This window comes from Zychaea mexicana (genome assembly GCF_025766255.1).
Source record: "Zychaea mexicana strain RSA 1403 chromosome Unknown BDB00scaffold_105, whole genome shotgun sequence".
In the NCBI taxonomy this organism is placed as follows: domain Eukaryota; kingdom Fungi; phylum Mucoromycota; class Mucoromycetes; order Mucorales; family Lichtheimiaceae; genus Zychaea; species Zychaea mexicana.
The window spans coordinates 83,210-101,536 of NW_026516768.1; the positions used below are offsets into that span (position 1 = coordinate 83,210).

At 43.0% G+C, this 18,327-nt stretch overlaps 6 protein-coding genes across 6 annotated transcripts; 2 read left to right on the forward strand and 4 right to left on the reverse strand.

Annotated features, from left to right (window-relative positions):
• Positions 1-388: 388 nt before the first annotated feature.
• BDB00DRAFT_36474 (uncharacterized protein) lies at positions 389-7,019 on the reverse strand. Its single transcript, XM_053117096.1, has 9 exons — positions 6,890-7,019; positions 6,517-6,803; positions 6,329-6,422; positions 4,756-6,240; positions 4,252-4,685; positions 4,081-4,174; positions 2,695-4,005; positions 1,052-2,606; positions 389-987 (listed from the first exon to the last, which is right to left on the reverse strand). Exons 1-9 carry the CDS (start codon positions 6,904-6,906, stop codon positions 502-504), a joined length of 5,763 nt encoding a protein of 1,920 aa, XP_052974856.1. The 5' UTR covers positions 6,907-7,019; the 3' UTR covers positions 389-501.
• Positions 7,011-9,103, reverse strand: BDB00DRAFT_847505 (nucleotide-diphospho-sugar transferase). Its single transcript, XM_053125230.1, has 7 exons — positions 8,744-9,103; positions 8,441-8,627; positions 8,057-8,379; positions 7,815-7,959; positions 7,657-7,749; positions 7,410-7,551; positions 7,011-7,345 (listed from the first exon to the last, which is right to left on the reverse strand). Exons 1-7 carry the CDS (start codon positions 8,989-8,991, stop codon positions 7,245-7,247), a joined length of 1,239 nt encoding a protein of 412 aa, XP_052974857.1. The 5' UTR covers positions 8,992-9,103; the 3' UTR covers positions 7,011-7,244.
• An 86-nt stretch (positions 9,104-9,189) lies between these two features.
• Positions 9,190-10,009, forward strand: BDB00DRAFT_847506 (uncharacterized protein). Its single transcript, XM_053125231.1, has 2 exons — positions 9,190-9,681; positions 9,813-10,009. The coding sequence occupies exon 1, from the start codon at positions 9,286-9,288 to the stop codon at positions 9,541-9,543; it is 258 nt and encodes an 85-aa protein (XP_052974858.1). The 5' UTR covers positions 9,190-9,285; the 3' UTR covers positions 9,544-9,681; positions 9,813-10,009.
• A 521-nt stretch (positions 10,010-10,530) lies between these two features.
• Positions 10,531-11,956, forward strand: BDB00DRAFT_36549 (uncharacterized protein). The gene is made up of 3 exons (XM_053117099.1): positions 10,531-10,933; positions 11,073-11,343; positions 11,458-11,956. The coding sequence occupies exons 1-3, from the start codon at positions 10,611-10,613 to the stop codon at positions 11,881-11,883; spliced, it is 1,020 nt and encodes a 339-aa protein (XP_052974859.1). The 5' UTR covers positions 10,531-10,610; the 3' UTR covers positions 11,884-11,956.
• A 1,276-nt stretch (positions 11,957-13,232) lies between these two features.
• On the reverse strand, positions 13,233-14,679 carry BDB00DRAFT_36591 (t-SNARE). The gene is made up of 6 exons (XM_053117101.1): positions 14,485-14,679; positions 14,314-14,378; positions 14,040-14,225; positions 13,825-13,920; positions 13,579-13,737; positions 13,233-13,471 (listed from the first exon to the last, which is right to left on the reverse strand). Exons 1-6 carry the CDS (start codon positions 14,588-14,590, stop codon positions 13,376-13,378), a joined length of 708 nt encoding a protein of 235 aa, XP_052974860.1. The 5' UTR covers positions 14,591-14,679; the 3' UTR covers positions 13,233-13,375.
• Positions 14,680-15,497: 818 nt separating this feature from the next.
• BDB00DRAFT_36575 (mitochondrial translation initiation factor) lies at positions 15,498-16,867 on the reverse strand. Its single transcript, XM_053117100.1, has 6 exons — positions 16,714-16,867; positions 16,618-16,637; positions 16,422-16,521; positions 16,156-16,301; positions 16,013-16,091; positions 15,498-15,891 (listed from the first exon to the last, which is right to left on the reverse strand). Exons 1-6 carry the CDS (start codon positions 16,751-16,753, stop codon positions 15,683-15,685), a joined length of 594 nt encoding a protein of 197 aa, XP_052974861.1. The 5' UTR covers positions 16,754-16,867; the 3' UTR covers positions 15,498-15,682.
• Between the last annotated feature and the right edge of the window lie 1,460 nt (positions 16,868-18,327).

Below are 18,327 nucleotides of genomic sequence, written 5' to 3' on the forward strand. Positions count from 1 at the left end.
TTCTCGATAACGTACTGCATCGAGGAACACTGATCAAGGCGAAAATCACTCCTTTCACTCGGAAGACAACATCCATTATCATGACATCCAAACTCCACCTTCCTCGTCCTTCTTCATCTTGGAAATATTCAATATCCGGTATGTCTGCGATCCGTCCATAAGTTTATCCCACGAAAGTCTACGATATTGCAACGCATAAGACATTAACTTTGTTTGCAAATATGGTACGGAGTTTCGTTCATCCTTTTAGTTGCTCGGTTTATGACAGCCGCCTTTTGGTCACTTGTGTGTATGATAGCGCCTCTTTTGCGCTCAATGGAGGAGGAACGTGGAGGTAAAAGAAAGGCAGCGCGTTACAGCCGTATCAGTCAAAACGAACTGAATGATTTCGGCAACAGCTTAAGATATAAGAGAATTTATTTACAATCAGAGAAATGCAATTTATATACTATGTAACATAAAGGAACGAACGCAAACACAGTGGAGGAGAAAAGCGAATAATCACTGATGTTGCACAGCGATAATTTCAATATGCCAGCCGCTCATCCAAGGTATTCGCCATAATTGCCGTAACCTTGTTGCATTGGTATAGGTGTCCAGCACCTCTTCTTTAGTCGGTATTCGTATCGTTGCCATCAAGATAAGTAGTAACAGTAGAATCATGACAAGAAAACCACTTTTGTTGATTGTTGATGTACCAGTGGTTCTTCTTACTGTTGCTGATGCTGTCCGCCGCGTAACAGAATCCGGCGCGGATTTAGAGCGATGTCGACTGCGTCGATGTTGTACATGTTGTGTAGCAGTGGTAGCAGTGTCATCACCAGTAGTAGGCATTGGGAATGCATCTTTTCCTTCTATCGAGGACTCTGATGGTGTTGAAGCCGGTGATTCAAAGAAATCATCCTCGTCTGCAGTAGATACACCAGCCAAAAACGAGGTAGAATTGCGGAAAGGCGAAAACATTCTTGTACGAAAATCTTGGATTTGCTAGATGAAAAAAAATGGTGTTAAAATCGAATCTTCCTAAACCAAAGGAAGGAGAGAATCTCACATTGACACTGGCTGAGACGCCGCCAAGAGCAGCTGCTACAACACCACCGCCTAACACAGATACTGATTCGTCCAGATTATGCTCTACGGATGCATTGGCTTCATCATAGGGTTGTTGTTGTTGTTGCTGCTGCTGTTGATTCGTTACCAGCAGCTCCGGATCATCTTCTTGATCAAGCTGATGGTACGATTGGTGTATGACTGGGCTTTCGATGATAGGTGAAGCTGCGACCTCAACTGTGGAATCGACTTTCATCTCTTGTCCGTTAAGCATTACAATACCATGCCATTGTCCATCATCCTCGCCAAGGACGCCAGAAACTGTCAGTCTTGTTTCACGCTTTTGTAAGCATTCTTCGGTAACGGGTATCAATTGCAGTTCCAAAGCATACACTTTGTCGTGCGCTAGCATTGCTGTTTTTGCTGTAATTTCGATGGCGTGTTTTCGAGGTACTACTTCGTTATTGTTGGTATTTGCAATGAGGTGGGATGGTTCAGGAGCCAGTTCAGATACATTGACGGATAGCATGCTCGAGACATCCTTTTCTTCGCCGCCTGTCATCAGCACATTCTTTGCAATTGTGGTGGTAGCGTTGTTGCTGCTGTTACTCATGCGTCGGTTCATATTGACATTGAGTTCATATCCCTTGCTGTAGTTTCGTAAATCAAGGATGGCTCGCAGTAAGGAGGTATTAGTATCGTTGCTTCGAGATGATGAAGATGTTGAGCTCTTGGTTGCTGTTGGAGGTGTTGTCGTAGCAATGGATGCGGATGTTTCTCCAGGAGGGATGCTCGTTGTCACGGCTCCTCCACCTGCTCGGCCGGTACTACCACACGCAATCTTTGAGGTTGTAGAAATGGTGGCATTACTGCTGCTTATATCACTTGAAACACTACTGTTGCTGCCCATCGTTGTGCTACTACTCGTCGTTGCCGTCATAGATCCTGTGGATACTGATCCTTGTTGCTGTCGATTTGATTTTACTAATGACGTGCTCAAATTGGACTTGTTGGGTACGTTTCCAATCGTCTTTTTTGATGGTGATGATAACAGTCGAAACGACGCGTCACAAGTGAAGACATATTTGTCCTTGTCATAAGTAATATCGACCATGGTCCATTCGAGGGGGCCTTGAGCTGATAGCTCGTCGACTAATTTACCGCCAGAAAAGACCTGTGCTGCATATGGATGTCCCAAATACGGTGCTGGTCCTTGTGAGTGTAGTAGCTTCTCAAGAGCCTTCATTCGTTTTGGAAGGCCCGTGGTGACCAGATTACTCATGTATGCTGGTACAGAAGATCCCAAATCTAGAGATGCTAAGCATGTGGCACGCATGCTTGGAATGGGATGGTTGGTAGTTGTGGTATATGGATCAATGGCTTCCAAAATCCATCCGGATAAGAAAAATAGGGCCGGTGGTCGTTTGGATGGATCGGATGAACTGGGAAAGTTGGGTATAGATGCTTCAACATAAAGAATACGCTTGGCGGAGGGGTTGGTCGTGAGATGTGCTTTTTCATAAGCTGTACATGCAGATACATAGATCTCTCGGGATCTGTCGATACAATATTTAACAGTAACTTTTATGTTAAGTACGTTGCTACCGAAAAATTAATATATGATTTGTAGAAATACCAGCTTACTTGAAAGGAAATATGCCTTTAACTAGTTGCCGGACGATCTGACATCCATTTCGTAGTCGAGCAAGCACTTCGATCTCTTCCACTGCTTCATCGTACTGTTTGCGAAGATTACCCGTATTTGTAACGATGGATGCTACTTCTTCCAACGAAAAGCCTTCAATAACCTTGGTAGCTTTGACAATTACCGAAGGTTCGGGTATCTCCATTGCTTCGCCCATAAACATTTGCATTATCTTTTCGGTAGAGCTGTTTGTCAATTTCGCGGTACCTGGTCGTTTACTGACCTTCAAACCGTTCTTGTCAGATACGTTTGACCATCCAAACTGTTGGTCTGACACTCGTGTAAGAAATGCTAGGGCTGATTGTGCAAGATCTTCCGGAGACTTCGGTAGACTCTCGATTATTGTCGTAATATTCTTTTCTACACCTTTTTCTTCTCCTCCCAGTGCAGATACTGCTTTCCTTTGTTCGTCGTCTTCAATGAATCCTGTTGCTGTAATAGGTGCTTGAGCAGCAGAAGCTTGTCGAGGCATGACTTGCGGCGGTGGTTCATCAGAATCAGATTCAATGCCGTGATCCACTTTGACAACAAGCTTTTCCTTTATCCGCATTGATTTGACAAAATCTTTGTCCACAGCAGTAGCATCACCATTGATCACCACCTTTTCTTGATCGTCGTCAAATCCTGGTTTGATTAGAAGCAATATCTTTCCACGTTGGGGAATGATGTCGCTCTCCTGGTGACTGATTTCGAGCCAAATACCATAGGGATCATGTGTTCGAGTGCTCGCCTTGACCGATGATGGTGGTGGATCAATCACAACGTTATAGCTTCGTCCCAGACGTCTTCGAATTCGCACTTCAGCCGATGTACTTGATGATTCTGACGTACTGGTGCTATCTTCTGTCCACCGAGTATATTCACAACGCCAGCTTTGTCGATGATGATCGTATGAAACGTTGACAAGACTACCGTGTTCGAGCATGGTCAAGTCTGGGGGTGCTCCATGCTTATTGAAGAATTGGTGTGCGCGCATAACGAGATCAGCATTGTGACCGGATAAGCTGTTGGGCACATACGATGGTATCCAGCCTTGGAGATTGGCCTGGTTGATAAGCTTGACAGAGGTTGCTTCACCATCAATTCTTTCAATTCGCCAATTCCACAAATCCAAACGTGCGCGTACATAGCCAGGCGTATTGGTCGGTAAACTGTGGTGATCATAAGAGTCGTTCATGCATGAAGTGGAGCAAAGATCAATACACGACGCTGACGTATATGCACTTGTAAATGTTACACAGTCTCGAGGACTTCAAAATGTTTTGGTTCAATTAGTGAGAAAAGAACCATATAATATTGACAACTCTCCAATAGGGAAACCTTACCTGACTGTCCAAAATCCTTTCATTTTGTGGTGCCACAGTGTGCATGTATTGGATACTTGATGCAGGAATACACCATCCTCATACGTTGAATCCCCTACTCGCGTGTATGTGCACGGTACTTATTAATATGCTTACACAGCAAGATGTGTCCTCTATAATTGATATACGTACATATTTTTCTAGCACCAACGCAACTCACCACCGCCTTGACGTCCCAAACGCTACAGTCGTTCCAGACCGCCTCGCTAAGGTAAGCCCCTGTTGGATGACCCGGCACCTCCAGCTTTCGAATGGTCACAAATAAATTACTTGGCTCGGGTGCTTGAACCATATTCCATTTTTCAGACCGGATCAATCGTTCAAAGTAGTTACGCATCCTTAGGACAGGTTCCGGATCGGTCTTTGGGATATCCATGACATCGTCAGCTTCTCCTTCTTTACTCATCCTTGGCTCCATTTGCTCTTGCTTTTCTTCTTGTTCAGCGTTCTCAATAGTGTCATAATGTTCCGTTTTCTGCTCTTCTGTTGCTGCATATTCCTTTGAGCTTGCTGTGCTTGACCCTTGATTTTCACCTAATAATGATGATGTTGAAACTATTTGATCGCTGACAGAGGATTCAATTCAATGTAGTTAGTATCGACCAAGATGATAAAATGTTTCCAGCCCCTACTTACGATCGGCTAACGGCCACTGGCTCGAGCTCGATGGAAGGTGTCATTTCTTTTGTTGCGACAAAATTCTCATTGACATCTCCATCCTCCATGTCGTCCACGAAAACATCATGATCACCAATATCGATATCGACATCGACATCCTCATCCTCTTCACTGCTAGTGCCACTACTGTTTTCGTCGAAAAACAAAGATTCACCGACCCAAGAACGAAAAGGCCACTCTTTCCCATTCACAAACAGCGCAAAATCCATATTATCCGATTGTTGTGCGTCTTCTTCTCCAATATCGTCGTTACCAGAGCTTCGCTTTCTGGGCGTAAGTCGCAAATTCACATTAATTTCGTCGCGCGGCCCCGTCACAGGCTCGCGAGCCAAGTTTGCTGCCGACTCCTCGTTTTCTTTAATGAGGTACTGGATCAGCTGTGGAGGGTGGTACAGTGTCACAAAATAGCGGTAGTAGCTGTCATCGTCAGGTGGTGGCTGTCGTTCCGCATAACACCGAATGCACAACTGAGCAAATTGGTCGACCATTTTCGAGTCCAATTCACCCATACCCGCCACTGACACTTCCAACTGTAAATCAACGGCTGCTGCTGATCGTCCGGCCCATGTCTTGCTGTCCAATTCAACTACTAAGTCTGGTGTTCGGCCCCATTCCATCCCTCTGTTGCTCTTCGTGTCATCATTCCTGCCAAACGTGTACGACGAGCTAAACAAGACACGCTTTTGTTGCGGAGAGGATGGTGAAATCGTTGGAGATATAGCCGTCGATGCTTTGTGGAATCCTCGTGAATGTATCGATGATAAAGAGGATGACGGTGGTAGTAGCAACGGCCCCATAAAGCTACCTCGTCGATGACGTAGCGATGATGCAAGCTGTAGTGGTGATGTATTGGATCGATCCCATGAACCTGTTCCTCCTTGCCAATGCATACTACTCGAAGCAAGGCTGCCTTTGCGAGGGGGTTGGATGCTAATACTCCCAACGGCAGATGAGGGTGACGCTGGTTCTGATCCTCCTCCTCCACTGCCGACTTTTCCACCACTCGCTGTTGCGAAAGAAGATGACGATGATGGATGATGCTGATGCTGTCCTATCGATGACGCTGCGTTTGACACTTGGTAAACAAGATCCCAAGTGCGTCTATCGGGATTGTAGACTAGACTCTTAACAAACGAATCTGGTTCACGAAGAATATCGGGTGGGGCACCATGTAATGCCAGTGTTGACAATGGCCCAGTCACAAGCGAGAGAACGTACGGCTCGAGTACATCTTCTGATAGCGTCGGTGATACGATTTCATAGTAGAAGGTGACACGCGAATCCAAGTTGGGGTCGTCTTCGGGAGATATCCGTACGTCGTAGCCAGCCAAGGCCGGACACGCGGCTGCATACTGTTCGTTGTCGTCCTGATGGGGCGTTGTTGTTGTGACAATGTGACGTATCATGCTGGGTTTCCGTATTGTTCTCTCTGCAAACACGCATCTGTTGTGTTTTTTCAAATAATAGGGTCCTATTAAATACGTGCCTCAAACAATCGGGAATCCATTGATATTTTCTTTGTTTCTTTTACCCTTCATTGCTGCTGCCCTTGAAAGTTCTATGTGTAATAACCGTGTTTGAATCGGGTCTGTCCAAGACCTGCACCTCATCCATCATCTGATCCCCTATTAGGATACAACAATTCGCAAAAATTAAGTACATACATCCTTTACTGTAAAAAGTGACGGATTATATATGCGTTTGTAGAAGTAAACATACATAGTTTCCGAGTTCCGACAGATTGGAATAATGCATGCCAACTGCTTAGTGTCCAAGTGCGGTCGGCTCGAGCAGTAATATCGACCTCGATCTTGTAAATTTCGGAAGCTCCTCCGGATCGCTTGTGGACATGGATTCTTGACGATCTCGGAAGGTTTTGGGTTTTTAACTTTCTCCAATGGTTTTTTGTGTCAGTATTGATAATGTGAGAGTAACGACTGATCGCTCCGCGTAAAATGTCTAGTCTCGATTCCGAATGTTGGTGCTGTTGGTGCCGCGGTGGTGAGCTATATTTTTACACGTAAAGTTTATTAATACTTTTGAGCAATTTTGCATAAAGAATATAAAGAGCAAGATTCTTTAAATATTTTACGTTTTAGTTAAGTCCATGTCAACACCTCATTGAAAATGGTTTTGGGAGATAAAGTATAAAGAAGAAAAAAACGTGAGGACGGGCAATATGACAAACGCTCCAAATTTGCATGACGGTTCTGATTGAAACTGCGTCCAACAATCTCGCCAACTCTTGGGTGAATCTGTGCATGGAGATCGAATCAGCGGCAGACCTCCTTTTGGATAAATTTTTCACACATACATTTGCCAAGACAACACATGAGATCAAAATGGATAGAAGTAAATATGTGGATGTATTTTGCTTTGTTTATATACTTTGTACTCTGGATCACTGGAAAGTATACCCTAATATTCTTTCAATTAAATATTGTTTTTTACATAAGAATCTCGCTATGGTACGAGGATTTAAGCTCCTTGTGGGGAAGGACGATGCAGTTGCGGACAATAATCTCATCAGCAACTAGTACTTCCTTGCCTACATACATGTTGTTTGGATTAGTATATCACTTAGTGGGGGCAAAAAGTGTAAGAGAACTTACCCAAAATTGTGATACTCTGACTCTTGACGCCGTTCTTCATCATGTCGATGTTATGATCGCTGGCGGGGCTACCTTCCACACGTGCCCATGTGCCAATTTTGCTACTCCAACCGATCACTGAGTGAAGAACGCAGCTAGCAGCCTATACAAAATACGCAAATTGATCACGTGTTTGTACGCAACGGATCAACAATCAAAGTCTAATAAGCTTATAGTCCTTTACTGATGCTATACCAAAACAACTTACGCCAATTTGAACATTATCCAAGATGATGGAATCCTTAATACGCACGCCCTTGCCAACTGCGACACGTGGACCGATCGACACGTTGGGACCAATCTAAATTGTATAATTAGTTAGTATATAAAATCGTCTTTCATTTCGTATCCACTTTTTAGTTTTACCTTTGCGGTTGGATCAACATGAGCCGAAGGGTGTATGTACACTGCACCAATGATTTCTGGTCCATTCTGCTTGGTCACAGCCAATTTTTCAGGTGATTCTTTAGCGATCAGCTCGAGGTAGGCAGCGTTAGCTGGGATCGACGATCTACATACAGATTTCTTTTAGCACGTATGTATATATAATACATCATCGTTTACATCTTCTATATAGCCAAGCGCACTAATGTCTTTTTTTTACATACCCCGCCGTCTTGATTTGTCTCCAGAACTTCCCGGTAACATGGACATATAATTTACGTTGCTCGGACAATGGACGCAACAAATCCTGCTCTAACCGCAGCTTATCATCTGAGGGAGTCCACAGATAGTCGTTTTCTTCTGTAGAGTCCTTTTTGCGGTCTATGGCCTTTTTCATCTCACCAAATACGGCAGTATCAAACAAAAACGCACCGCATGAAATCAGATCCGAAATGAACGAGTCTGGCTTCTCGACATAGTGGAGTACTTCGTTCGTGCCCGGCTTTGCTACCAAACAACCGTACTTCGTTGCTTGCTCACGAGGGACCTATAACCCAAAGTTATTCTTTCGCCGGTTATTTACGATAAATTACTATCTTTTATATTACCTTTGTACCCAACATGGTACATAAACCACGGTGCTTCATATGGGCCTCGACCATCTCATTGAGTGGGAACGAGCAGGCGATATCCACGTGGATAACAAAGAACTGTTGTGGATTGCCACGCAGAATCTCGTCACGGAAATGATAGAGACCACCTGCAGTACCGAGTTCTTGGTATTCGCGGAGGTAGCTGTTGTTTAGATGGTGTTCACATAAGTGTGTGTGTGTGTGTGTGTATGCATATAAGAGAAAAGGAAGACGCGCTTTATGTAAGCGTCAGCTGTGTAGGATTTTTTATATAGTTACCGAATGTGTAGATTGGGGAATTCTGAAGCGGCATCATCGACAAAACGAGCAAACACGTTATCCTCAAAGAAGCCAACAATCAAGACTTCCTTTAAACCATCTACTTTAGACAGTGCAGACAGATGATGTGAAATGATAGGAGCGCCTGCTACTGGGAACAAGGGCTTGGGTACATCGAGTGAGAGAGGACGAAAACGCGTAGCTCTGGAAGGACCACCGACGAGAATTACGGCTTTAAATGTTGACATGTCGGATGTAGTATAGAAGTGTGGATTATGTCAAAAAAATAAGGAAGCAAAGAGCAGGTTTCGTCCGCGGAGCTCTCTTTTCTTCAAAGCGCGGCACACTTGTTAATTGCAGGAACAGCACCTTATTGGTCGAGGGAAGCACTCACGAGTGAGTTTTTTGCTGGGTAAAAGCGCATGAGCCTGTGTACGACCTGTGTGTTTTCTTGTGTTGCAGTCGCCCTTTCTCTCCCTCTCTCTTTTTTCTTCTCTCTCCCTCTTCCTTTTCCCTTTTTTCTCATCTCCAATTCTCACATAATGTTGGCAAAAGAGCGGATCTCCCAGATTTTGCCCACAGTAAAGTGCTCAGACTGCGGTGAAGATGTCCAAATTCGCAGACTTGGCGAACACGTCTGCTCCAACATGCCAGCTGTTCCAGCACTGCCCATACTGCCGCGCCAACAAGGTAAACAGTCCCACAAAATCAAAATCGTGTACCTATTGTACCATGATCTGGTTTCGTTTCTCTTCTATTCTTCTGTCGCATCTCTTTCATTCTTTTTTGCCCCACTGTGAAGGTGAGGGAAGAGGATGAGAAGCGTGTCTCTGGGGGGAACGCAATTAGAACAGGTCATTCCCTTGGTATGTCTTTAGATCTCTCTTGTTTAAAGCAGTAGATGGATGATGATGGATTACAGTATCTTATAGCCAGAGGTATACTAAACAGTCTAATGATTTTCTTTACGATAGTTTTTTCTTAATTACAATGTTCTATGTGTATTTTGATTTGTTATAAGCACAAAAAATACAACGACTGACTGAGCAAATCACACAAATTTGTGCAGATAAATACACTATGGCATCCAAGTCTCCGTCTCCAATCAGCCCTCTACACAGTATTAAGCGATACGAACCTGCAAGCGACAAATACAGCAACATGAGTCAACAACGTAGTCCAGTTACGCCTCCTTATCAAAATCTGGTGTCCGAATTACGACGACCGTCAGTGAAAGATCACCAATATCAACAGCAACAACAACAACCACCATCCTCACCATCGTCTTCGTCATTAGGTGGTGGACAACGATCCCCACCGCTGTTTCGTGATGATAGATCATCGCCGCGTTTTAATAGTAATGATAGTGAGTACCATCCTTATGGCGGTAGCAAGAGCCCTAAAACAGGCGTTTTTCCCGCCTATGATCGACCATTAAACAGTACCTCCCCTGCTCCTGGTGATCCAACTAAAAAGTAAGTTGACTATTCGGTTGAATCGGCTCTTGTTTTATTCTCCAATGCTGCAGCCAGCCAGTCCGCGGTTAGCTGAACGGGCAGCATACAACCCGGCCAGTTATATTCTGTTGCAAAAAGTTATTTATATATAAACATGGTTATCTATACACCATCCAGAGCAAGAGCACAACAGCAACCACCACCATCACCACTTTATAACAATAATAATATTAATGGCTCGCCACGAGATTATTTCGATAATGGCAAAGGTATGGGAACGATATCCGCCGAAAAAGGGAAAAACTGCTCTCTTTTTGGAGAACGAATAGAGAAGAGATGATGTAATGAATTGTGTCTTTTAAACAGGATACGATGTAAACAAAGAACGAGGAGGAGCATTGGATACATTGATGGCAGATCTGATGAACAGCTTTGGTAGCGACATCAATGACAGCACGCAACGACCTATTGACCAGAGTAATAACAGCATGGGAGCGTATCATCCAAATAGTGCTGCTACTTCTGCAGACCACTGTGCACAATGTGGCGACGAGTTTGATTACCGCGACGATGTGGTGAATGATCGCAACAAGTACTACCATAAGCAGTGTTACACTTGCCAGCTATGCCGCGCACCCTTTGACCACCGCCGCCCTTGTTTTGAACATAACGGCAAACTGTATTGTGAACGGGATTACAATGTGGTGAAAAAGCGTATCACCTGTGCAGGATGGTAATGTATCACAACATTCAAACGTTCGATTGGCACTGATGTTGAACAAAGGCATATATCGCGCTCGCACACGCGCACACACACACACACAATTTGCTCACACCTTTTGCTTTCAACCTATATCATAATCTTTCAATAGCGATCGCCTTATTGCTGCCAACGCTAACTCAATTAAGGCTTTGGGACAGCACTATCACCCTGGCCATGTGAAATGTTATCACTGCTATCAGCCTATTGACGAACGCACCGGTTACAAAGAACATCAGGGTCGTCTCTATTGCCGCGCTGACTTTAAAGCTTTATTTTTACCGTCTTGTCGCGCATGTGGTAAGCCCGTTGAACGGCAAGCTGTATCGGCGACGGACGGTAAATTACAAGGAAAATGGCATCTCGAGTGTTTTGGATGTCACGTAAGAGAAGATCTTGTTCCACCCCCCCCTACCCGCTCCCCTTGTAATTAATAATTAGTCGATTGATTTTCTTTGATTAACCTGTGGATATTTTACATTGATACATTCAACTAGACGTGTCATCGAGAATTCCCGGATAACACCTTTTACGTCTTTGACAACGCACCTTATTGTAAACGCCACTATCATCAACTCAATAACTCGCTTTGCCGAACGTGTGATGAGCCTATTGAAGGCCCCTGTGCACAAACCATAGAAGGCTGGCGATTCCATCCAGCTTGCTTTAGATGCAATGTACGTACAACACTCCTTTTTTATATATGCGTCATACCACATTATGGATTTTCCTTTATTTGCGAGAGACTCAAGAAGCATCTTATATTCGTTATTGCACATACACAAATACGACACCATGTGCACAATATACATATATGCTCAAAACATGCAGGTTTGTCGTTGCGAAATCACAGATACCTACTATATGTTCGAGCGCCGCATTTATTGCGAGACACATATCCGTCAACTTCAGCGCCAGCGTAATATCCGTGCTGAGAAAAGAAAAACCCAATTCGGCCGTATTTAGCTCTAATTTATATTATATAATAACACAAACAGCCAAAAAACAAATGATAATAGTAATCTAACTTCTCTGACGACCTACTTACTACCATTTCACCCGCCCCCCTTAACTACAAACTACCACGTACACAACACAAATACTCTTGTTCTCTCTCTTCTCCTCGTAATTTAAGTACATCAAAAAATGCTGATCAAAGACGTCATCAGTAGTATTATCCGTATTGTGTCGTTGATCTATTGATAAATCAAAGTACGAATAAGGTTTATTTAAAGAGAAAGAAAAAGAGCGGGCAAAGAAACGGGACAGGATCGGGAGAAGCACGCAGATCCTTTTTTTATGAAGTACATGTGTACTACTACGAGTAATTTTTTATTTAGCGTGTGAATTTCAAAAGGGTCGTTGTTGTTGTTCTTTGGAAGAAGCTTTGAAAACGGCAATTAGCAATAAAAAAACGTGCCTATTGTAATTCCACTAACCCTTACAGGGTCCCCTGCAAAATGTCAAGGAGGTGATATTCGCTGTCAAAACTAAGCACACAATTTGAATACTACTCCTACTACTACAAATGACATGATATTCTTCTTTTTGCGCCGGGGCTGCTAATGGAATTTTTCGATAACCTTCTCTAAACAATCAAACCTTGACGATTTTCAATAGACAGTATCGCGTACTTCAAAGTGTCACGATGCGCCTTGTGCTGTTTTGGTGTAACATACAACTGATACTATGTACAGCAAAGTCCGTGGATCAGTACTTGATTTAATACTTTATTAGTGCTGCATGTCCAAATAGGATTTGATCCTCGAATACGTACATACCACAATCCCGGATCACATTGAGGAGAGGAAAAAAACCCGTGATCGGTAAGATAAATAAGGGGCCAAAAACATATTATGTTATCACCTACATGCTGACATGTCCCTACGGACACACAGACATTGTTTTCTGCCGATGTCAGTACACACAAAACAAGCTCTCCTGATGCTACACATAGTATATGCCCAGCTCTTTCTTTACTCCTGGTTTATGCCCCTCATACAGTAGTAGCATTATACAGAACAGTAACAGCTCCTCCCCTAATGACAACGTTTTTCAAGGCTACTTGTTTTTCTTTTAAGCCTCTGACATATAATACCCACTCAATGAACGAAAGCAAAGATAACTGATATGGTAATGATAATGATATAATGTGTAGTTGTAGAGAGGAAGTTATTTTAAAAGCTGCTTGCTTGCTGCTATGATAGATATAAAGATGCAAGAGAGAAAAGAAAAAAAGTTTGCGCTATACGCTACCCGGATCAACGCAAAACTTGTACAAAAATCAATAAATAAAAAAAAACTATACATGAATTTTTAGGGTGTAAGTAATAAAAGAAGAATAGAGATGCGTGTGAGTACGAAATGAGGGGGAAAAGAGAGTGAGAGAGTGAGAGGGACAAGAGGGGGGCAGGTCTAATTAACGCCAGGATGATCGAATGCGAACCACCATACAAGAATAGCAATCACCACCAGGATAATAATTGCAATGACAAAACAACACCATTTTTTCTGTATAAAAAAATCAAGTAGATTGGGACAGGAGTCGTCAGATTTGAGTTACTTTATTATGCATTCAATCTTATGCGGAAGATCAGTGAAATCAGAAAGAAACTTACCGCACGGGTAGCTCTGGCACTGCCAATAGCTTTCTCAACATCCTTATTGCCCTGCTCCAGGTCAACAACCGTCGATTCCACCTGCTGTTCAACGTTTGTCAGCACCTCTCCTTGTTGCTCAATCATCATTTGCATGTCCACGAATAATTGATGCAGTTCCTAGATAATATAGCATGATCAGTCAGTCATCCACCGTAAGCAGCACATGGAAGATATCAACATACTACTACCACTACTACCACTTACCAGGATGGTCTTTTCGATCTTTTTGATATCATCATGACGCGACTGGACTTCATTAAGCACAGCATTTGCATGACCAGAACGGTTTGTGTTCATGAGCTGTATAAAAGATCAAAGATAAAAAAGAGGTTGAGATCACATCCCTTTTTCATACAGAAGACGACACAAGCTCCCAGACTGCCATAAGAAAGCAAGAGGATCAATCCTCCCATCTTTACCGATTGTGCAAAGATTTGAGGTGCTTCATCCGAATCAAGGACCTGTTCAATTTCGTCGGGCGTAGCGTCTGGTTTCACGATGCGGATTTGACGTTCCACTCTCTGACGGTATTTCTGTTGATAAGTTCGTTCAATATCCTGATATCTTTGGATCGTTTCGATGAACCGCTTCTTCAGTGCTGCGTGCTATAGAGATTCATAGTAGCACGTTAGATATATGCCATGTTTATGTGCTCTCTGTGTTTGTGTGTCGTGATCTGTGCCATGGTCGTACCTGCGTCACACGCATCGGGCGATCACCCGAGGATGCAGGAAGGCGGGCATTACTCAATTCAAGCGCTAAATATATGAAAAGTTAATTAAAAAGGCCCAATATAAAAAGAAAAGGACACTCAGCTTTTCACTTTGCTCGGGACTCCTATATCACAGGCTTCTTTTTCTTTACCTTTAATCTTCTTTTTCGCTTCATTGTTCAGCTTTGTCGTTTTTTTGCTTAACTGCTCCAAGCGATAGTTGTTTTCTGACATTTGCTCTTCACTAATGTTGATCATGGAAGCGCCATGGAGTTCCTCAATGTCGGAGATATTGACATTGATATCTCGGATAAGTTCTTTGATTTCTTCGACCTATTTGACACTTTCATTGAGTGACAAAGGGATCGCGATAGCGCAAAATATCGTTGGATTGAAAGATTTACGAACCTCGCGAAAGAATGCTTCAGTTGAACCGAGATCGTTAGGAGCGTTCTTGACTTCAGTCATCTCATACTGTTCTTTGGTAGTTTTCTTTGTGTAAGTGGACGCAGGTTGAGCTGGAGGTTTATAGCTACGATCATTGTTGTATCCTCGTCCGGCACCAGCTTGCTGTCCAGCAGCGTTAGGCATGGCAGGGACGGGTGGTGCTGGATAATCATCGTCGCTAAAAATTTGGGAAAGCAAAAGGCTGTCAATTCACCCGTATGGATCCGTGAAACTGTACTCCTCGAATCCTTTTTGTTCCCCGAGCGTATTACCCTAAGCGACTATAGCAAAAGGAGGGTTTTAGTAACGTAGCAGCAGTTATAGTGATGGTAGTATAGAAGCGCCAAGTGGATATTCTCGATGTGTATCTGTCGAATCACTTACTCGTATTTCTCCTGACCACCGCTGCCCTGTAACAGTCAAAAATATAGACTTTAGTATAAGTTCGGTTTGCGTCGTTGTGGGTGTATATAAGCTCACTCTTAGTTCAGCTAAACGATCGCGACTCATTGTGAATCTCGAGCCTCCTGCCATGGTTACTGTTTTTTATTAAACGAAAGGAATGGAAAGAAAAAAACAAGAAAATAAAGAAGGGAAGGGGGACTATATGTAAAAAGGAAGAGAAACGAATGTGGAATGGGGAAGAGAAGAGAAAAGAAAAGAGAAAGCTGCTGTTGCAAAAAAGCAAAAGTGGTTCCATAGCAGACACACACAAAATTGTTTGGACATTAACACGGTTACACGAGACATATTGAGTTCGACTTGCCATATTTCTATGATCTACGACAAATTGATTGCACGAGTACACATTACTGGCATGCTCCACGGTGCTGCCCAAAAGGTGGTGTGTATATACAGTATATGTTGCTTTATTCCCATATTTAAACTCTCTCGTTCTTTTCTTTAGTTGCCCTTCTTCTTCTTCGTTTCCTCGACAAGATCAATGTTGTCCTCGGGCACTTGCTTCCACTGTGCCAGGATCAGATCGTGGATGTCATCCGAGAAGTCGCCCTGTACAACAATTTCGTCTTGGTTCTGGTTATTTTTGGCCACGGACGATCCACAGGCGAATCGGTTGGCAAACATCTTGGCTGCCTTTTTCAGCTCCACGTCTAGAACAGGAACACCACCCCTCAAATTCATTAACATCTACTAGCTCTTTCTCTCTGTCTCTCTCTCCTTATGCAAATCATAAATCTTCATAAAGCTCCAATTTAATAGTCGTAGACTCACCGAAAACTTCCAATCCATGCACGATCGTGACGCATTTCCTCTTTGTTCTCTCAACCCGCTTGACCGTCACTCGCGATGACTAGATACGTGATCTATTGTTAATGATGCATTGTACTGCTTACCCATCAAGCGTTACTACTTGCCTGCTTCTTTTGGTTTTCGCGCTCCAATTTGGCTTCCAACTTGGCTGACTTGTCCTTGACAAATGTTCTGCCAGATCGACCCTCGCCGCCAGCTGCCTCAGCACCAGTGCCTTCGACCGTTACTTGAGCAACCTTTTCCGTCACGGCTATTGTTTTAATCATTTACACCAAGACATTCTCCTTTTAGTCAGTCCATAATGATCTCCTTTGTCCTTTCTTCCCCCACCCCTTTTTTTTTACACCAAAAAAAAAGGAATCCTTCTTACCATCAACATCGTCGCCACCATACATCTTGTTGTACACGTCTTCGTGATTATCCTGGAGCCATTCTTTACATTTGTTCTGAGTACCACTGAATTCACAGTACTACAGGGATATTGATCGTTTAGTTTACTCCAACAAACTGCAGTTTTTCTAGAATAATTGCTCGCTGATCGTGTTTATCCCCTCCCGAAATCTAACCTCTGGTGGCATTGTGCAAACTAATAATGGCAAAGCTCAATGATTAGCCACTGTGGGAATGTGATTTTCCTTCTTTTATAACAAGGGTAAGCTTACCACCGCAGTATAAAACTTGTTGTCCCATCTCTACTCCCATGTGTGCGTGTGTGTATGTTAATGTAGAAAAAAAAAATCCTGCGCTATTATATTATGTGAGTCAACTTTGACCGAGATTTCGACTGGATTTGAAATTTTGACGCGAAACGAGAAGGACCACACTCAATGGCACAGCAGGATGGTGTCCCCTCTTTTTAAGCATTGTTATTACTTCTTGCTACCGCTCAATACGACGTTGTCTGATATAAGACTCAACACTTCTCTTACCATACCTACAAATTATATGCGCCAGGAAACGGGGGTTATATATACAAAGGCTTTTGCTACGAGCACTCCATCTCTGCCCTTAAAGGCACCCCACCAAATATGGAATTGAACATATTCATACTGTAAAGCCTAGCCTCTGGGCATGCTTCTTCAACTAGGTTAGCATTCTTCTGGTACTTCTATATAATATGATTCTCTACGTGCTTTCGTTGCTGTAGTTGTTAAGACTTATCAGGATTGGTTCGCGGATTGGGCGATGCCTAACCTTTTTCTCTTTTGCCGGGGATAATTGTTTTTCGTTTCCTTTCTATCTGCATCTATGATAGGTTCTGGAGCCCAGACAAAAGATGAGGTTCTCCCAGCAATGGGAGGGTAGGGCAGGGGCCGCGACGATCTGTTCTGGAAATACGTGGTGAGTGATTGTTTCAAATGTTGCTTGTTTCACTATATACTTCAAGTATTATGGCTTTCTCTAACTTCTTTCTTTGATAGTCCTTTGGCTTGTCTGCAAATAATGCTTGTACCAACTATATATTGACGGGATGTTCTATTACCTGATGATATATTCATACAAAATAAAAGACCAAGAGTCATCCTCGTATCATAATGATGTCTTTAAGTTAATTTTCTAAATCGTCTCAATGAAAGTGTATACTTATACTAGCCACGCGAACACGATATCCTACCGTCAACACACGACATCGTCTCTCTGAAGGAGTCGTAAGAATTCTTTGCCAAGTACGACATGTCTTCTTCTCCTACATGGATTAGGATTAAGGAAGTAGATGTCGTTGGGTGAAGCGTACACTATATACAACATATAGGTAATTTCATCACGCAGCAATATTATGAGCCATAAAAATCATGTACATCAATGGAAAATAAAACAGACGACCACTTCCATGGTGTGATCACTACGAAAAGGCTTTACGGAAGGCAGATGGGAGGGTAGTTTGCATTTGGAGTGTTGTGTCGAACATGATAAATAACACATATCATATCCTTTGAGCCGTCATTAAAGATTGCTGTGATTTCCCTTGTAACCTCACATGTGCGGACATCTCCCCATCCAGACAGATCTTGATGCTACACGGATTAGCTATGCTCAGGAAGAAGATGTCATAATATAGATCATGTAATTCACATTAGCTACTATCTGAGACGTTTACTCGGATGAGCTCAATGAATATGTTCAATGCACATGCTGGTGAGTACTTTTGTTATCATGATAACCCGGTTTTAGATCCCATCGAGGTCTCGTTGACTTATTCTGTCTCTTTTGGTTTGTTTGATGTTACACTCACCATATCGCGTTCACAAATCTTAACTGCTGAGCAATTGTTTAGA

Bases quoted from the DNA above. Each gene is read 5' to 3' on its own strand.
- BDB00DRAFT_36474 (XM_053117096.1), bottom strand. The intron at 4,006-4,080 runs GTAAGGTTTCCC...AACATTTTGAAG, and splicing joins AAAGGATTTTGGACAGTCAG to TCCTCGAGACTGTGTAACAT. The intron at 988-1,051 runs GTGAGATTCTCT...TTTTTCATCTAG, and splicing joins GCGTCTCAGCCAGTGTCAAT to CAAATCCAAGATTTTCGTAC.
- BDB00DRAFT_847505 (XM_053125230.1), bottom strand. From the start codon at position 8,991: ATGTCAACATTTAAAGCCGTAATTCTCGTCGGTGGTCCTTCCAGAGCT. The intron at 7,750-7,814 runs GTAAAACTAAAA...TATACAATTTAG, and splicing joins ATGTTGATCCAACCGCAAAG to ATTGGTCCCAACGTGTCGAT. The intron at 7,346-7,409 runs GTAAGTTCTCTT...ACATGTATGTAG, and splicing joins TCAGAGTATCACAATTTTGG to GCAAGGAAGTACTAGTTGCT.
- BDB00DRAFT_847506 (XM_053125231.1), top strand. From the start codon at position 9,286: ATGTTGGCAAAAGAGCGGATCTCCCAGATTTTGCCCACAGTAAAGTGC.
- BDB00DRAFT_36549 (XM_053117099.1), top strand. From the start codon at position 10,611: ATGGCAGATCTGATGAACAGCTTTGGTAGCGACATCAATGACAGCACG. The intron at 10,934-11,072 runs GTAATGTATCAC...ATCTTTCAATAG, and splicing joins CGTATCACCTGTGCAGGATG to CGATCGCCTTATTGCTGCCA. The intron at 11,344-11,457 runs GTAAGAGAAGAT...ACATTCAACTAG, and splicing joins TCGAGTGTTTTGGATGTCAC to ACGTGTCATCGAGAATTCCC.
- BDB00DRAFT_36591 (XM_053117101.1), bottom strand. From the start codon at position 14,590: ATGATCAACATTAGTGAAGAGCAAATGTCAGAAAACAACTATCGCTTG. The intron at 13,738-13,824 runs GTAAGTGGTAGT...TATATTATCTAG, and splicing joins AGATCGAAAAGACCATCCTG to GAACTGCATCAATTATTCGT. The intron at 13,472-13,578 runs GTAAGTTTCTTT...TTTTTTATACAG, and splicing joins GTGCCAGAGCTACCCGTGCG to AAAAAATGGTGTTGTTTTGT.
- BDB00DRAFT_36575 (XM_053117100.1), bottom strand. From the start codon at position 16,753: ATGGGAGTAGAGATGGGACAACAAGTTTTATACTGCGGTG. The intron at 16,522-16,617 runs GTTAGATTTCGG...ATATCCCTGTAG, and splicing joins TTTGCACAATGCCACCAGAG to TACTGTGAATTCAGTGGTAC. The intron at 16,092-16,155 runs GCAAGTAGTAAC...TCACGTATCTAG, and splicing joins GCGAAAACCAAAAGAAGCAG to TCATCGCGAGTGACGGTCAA.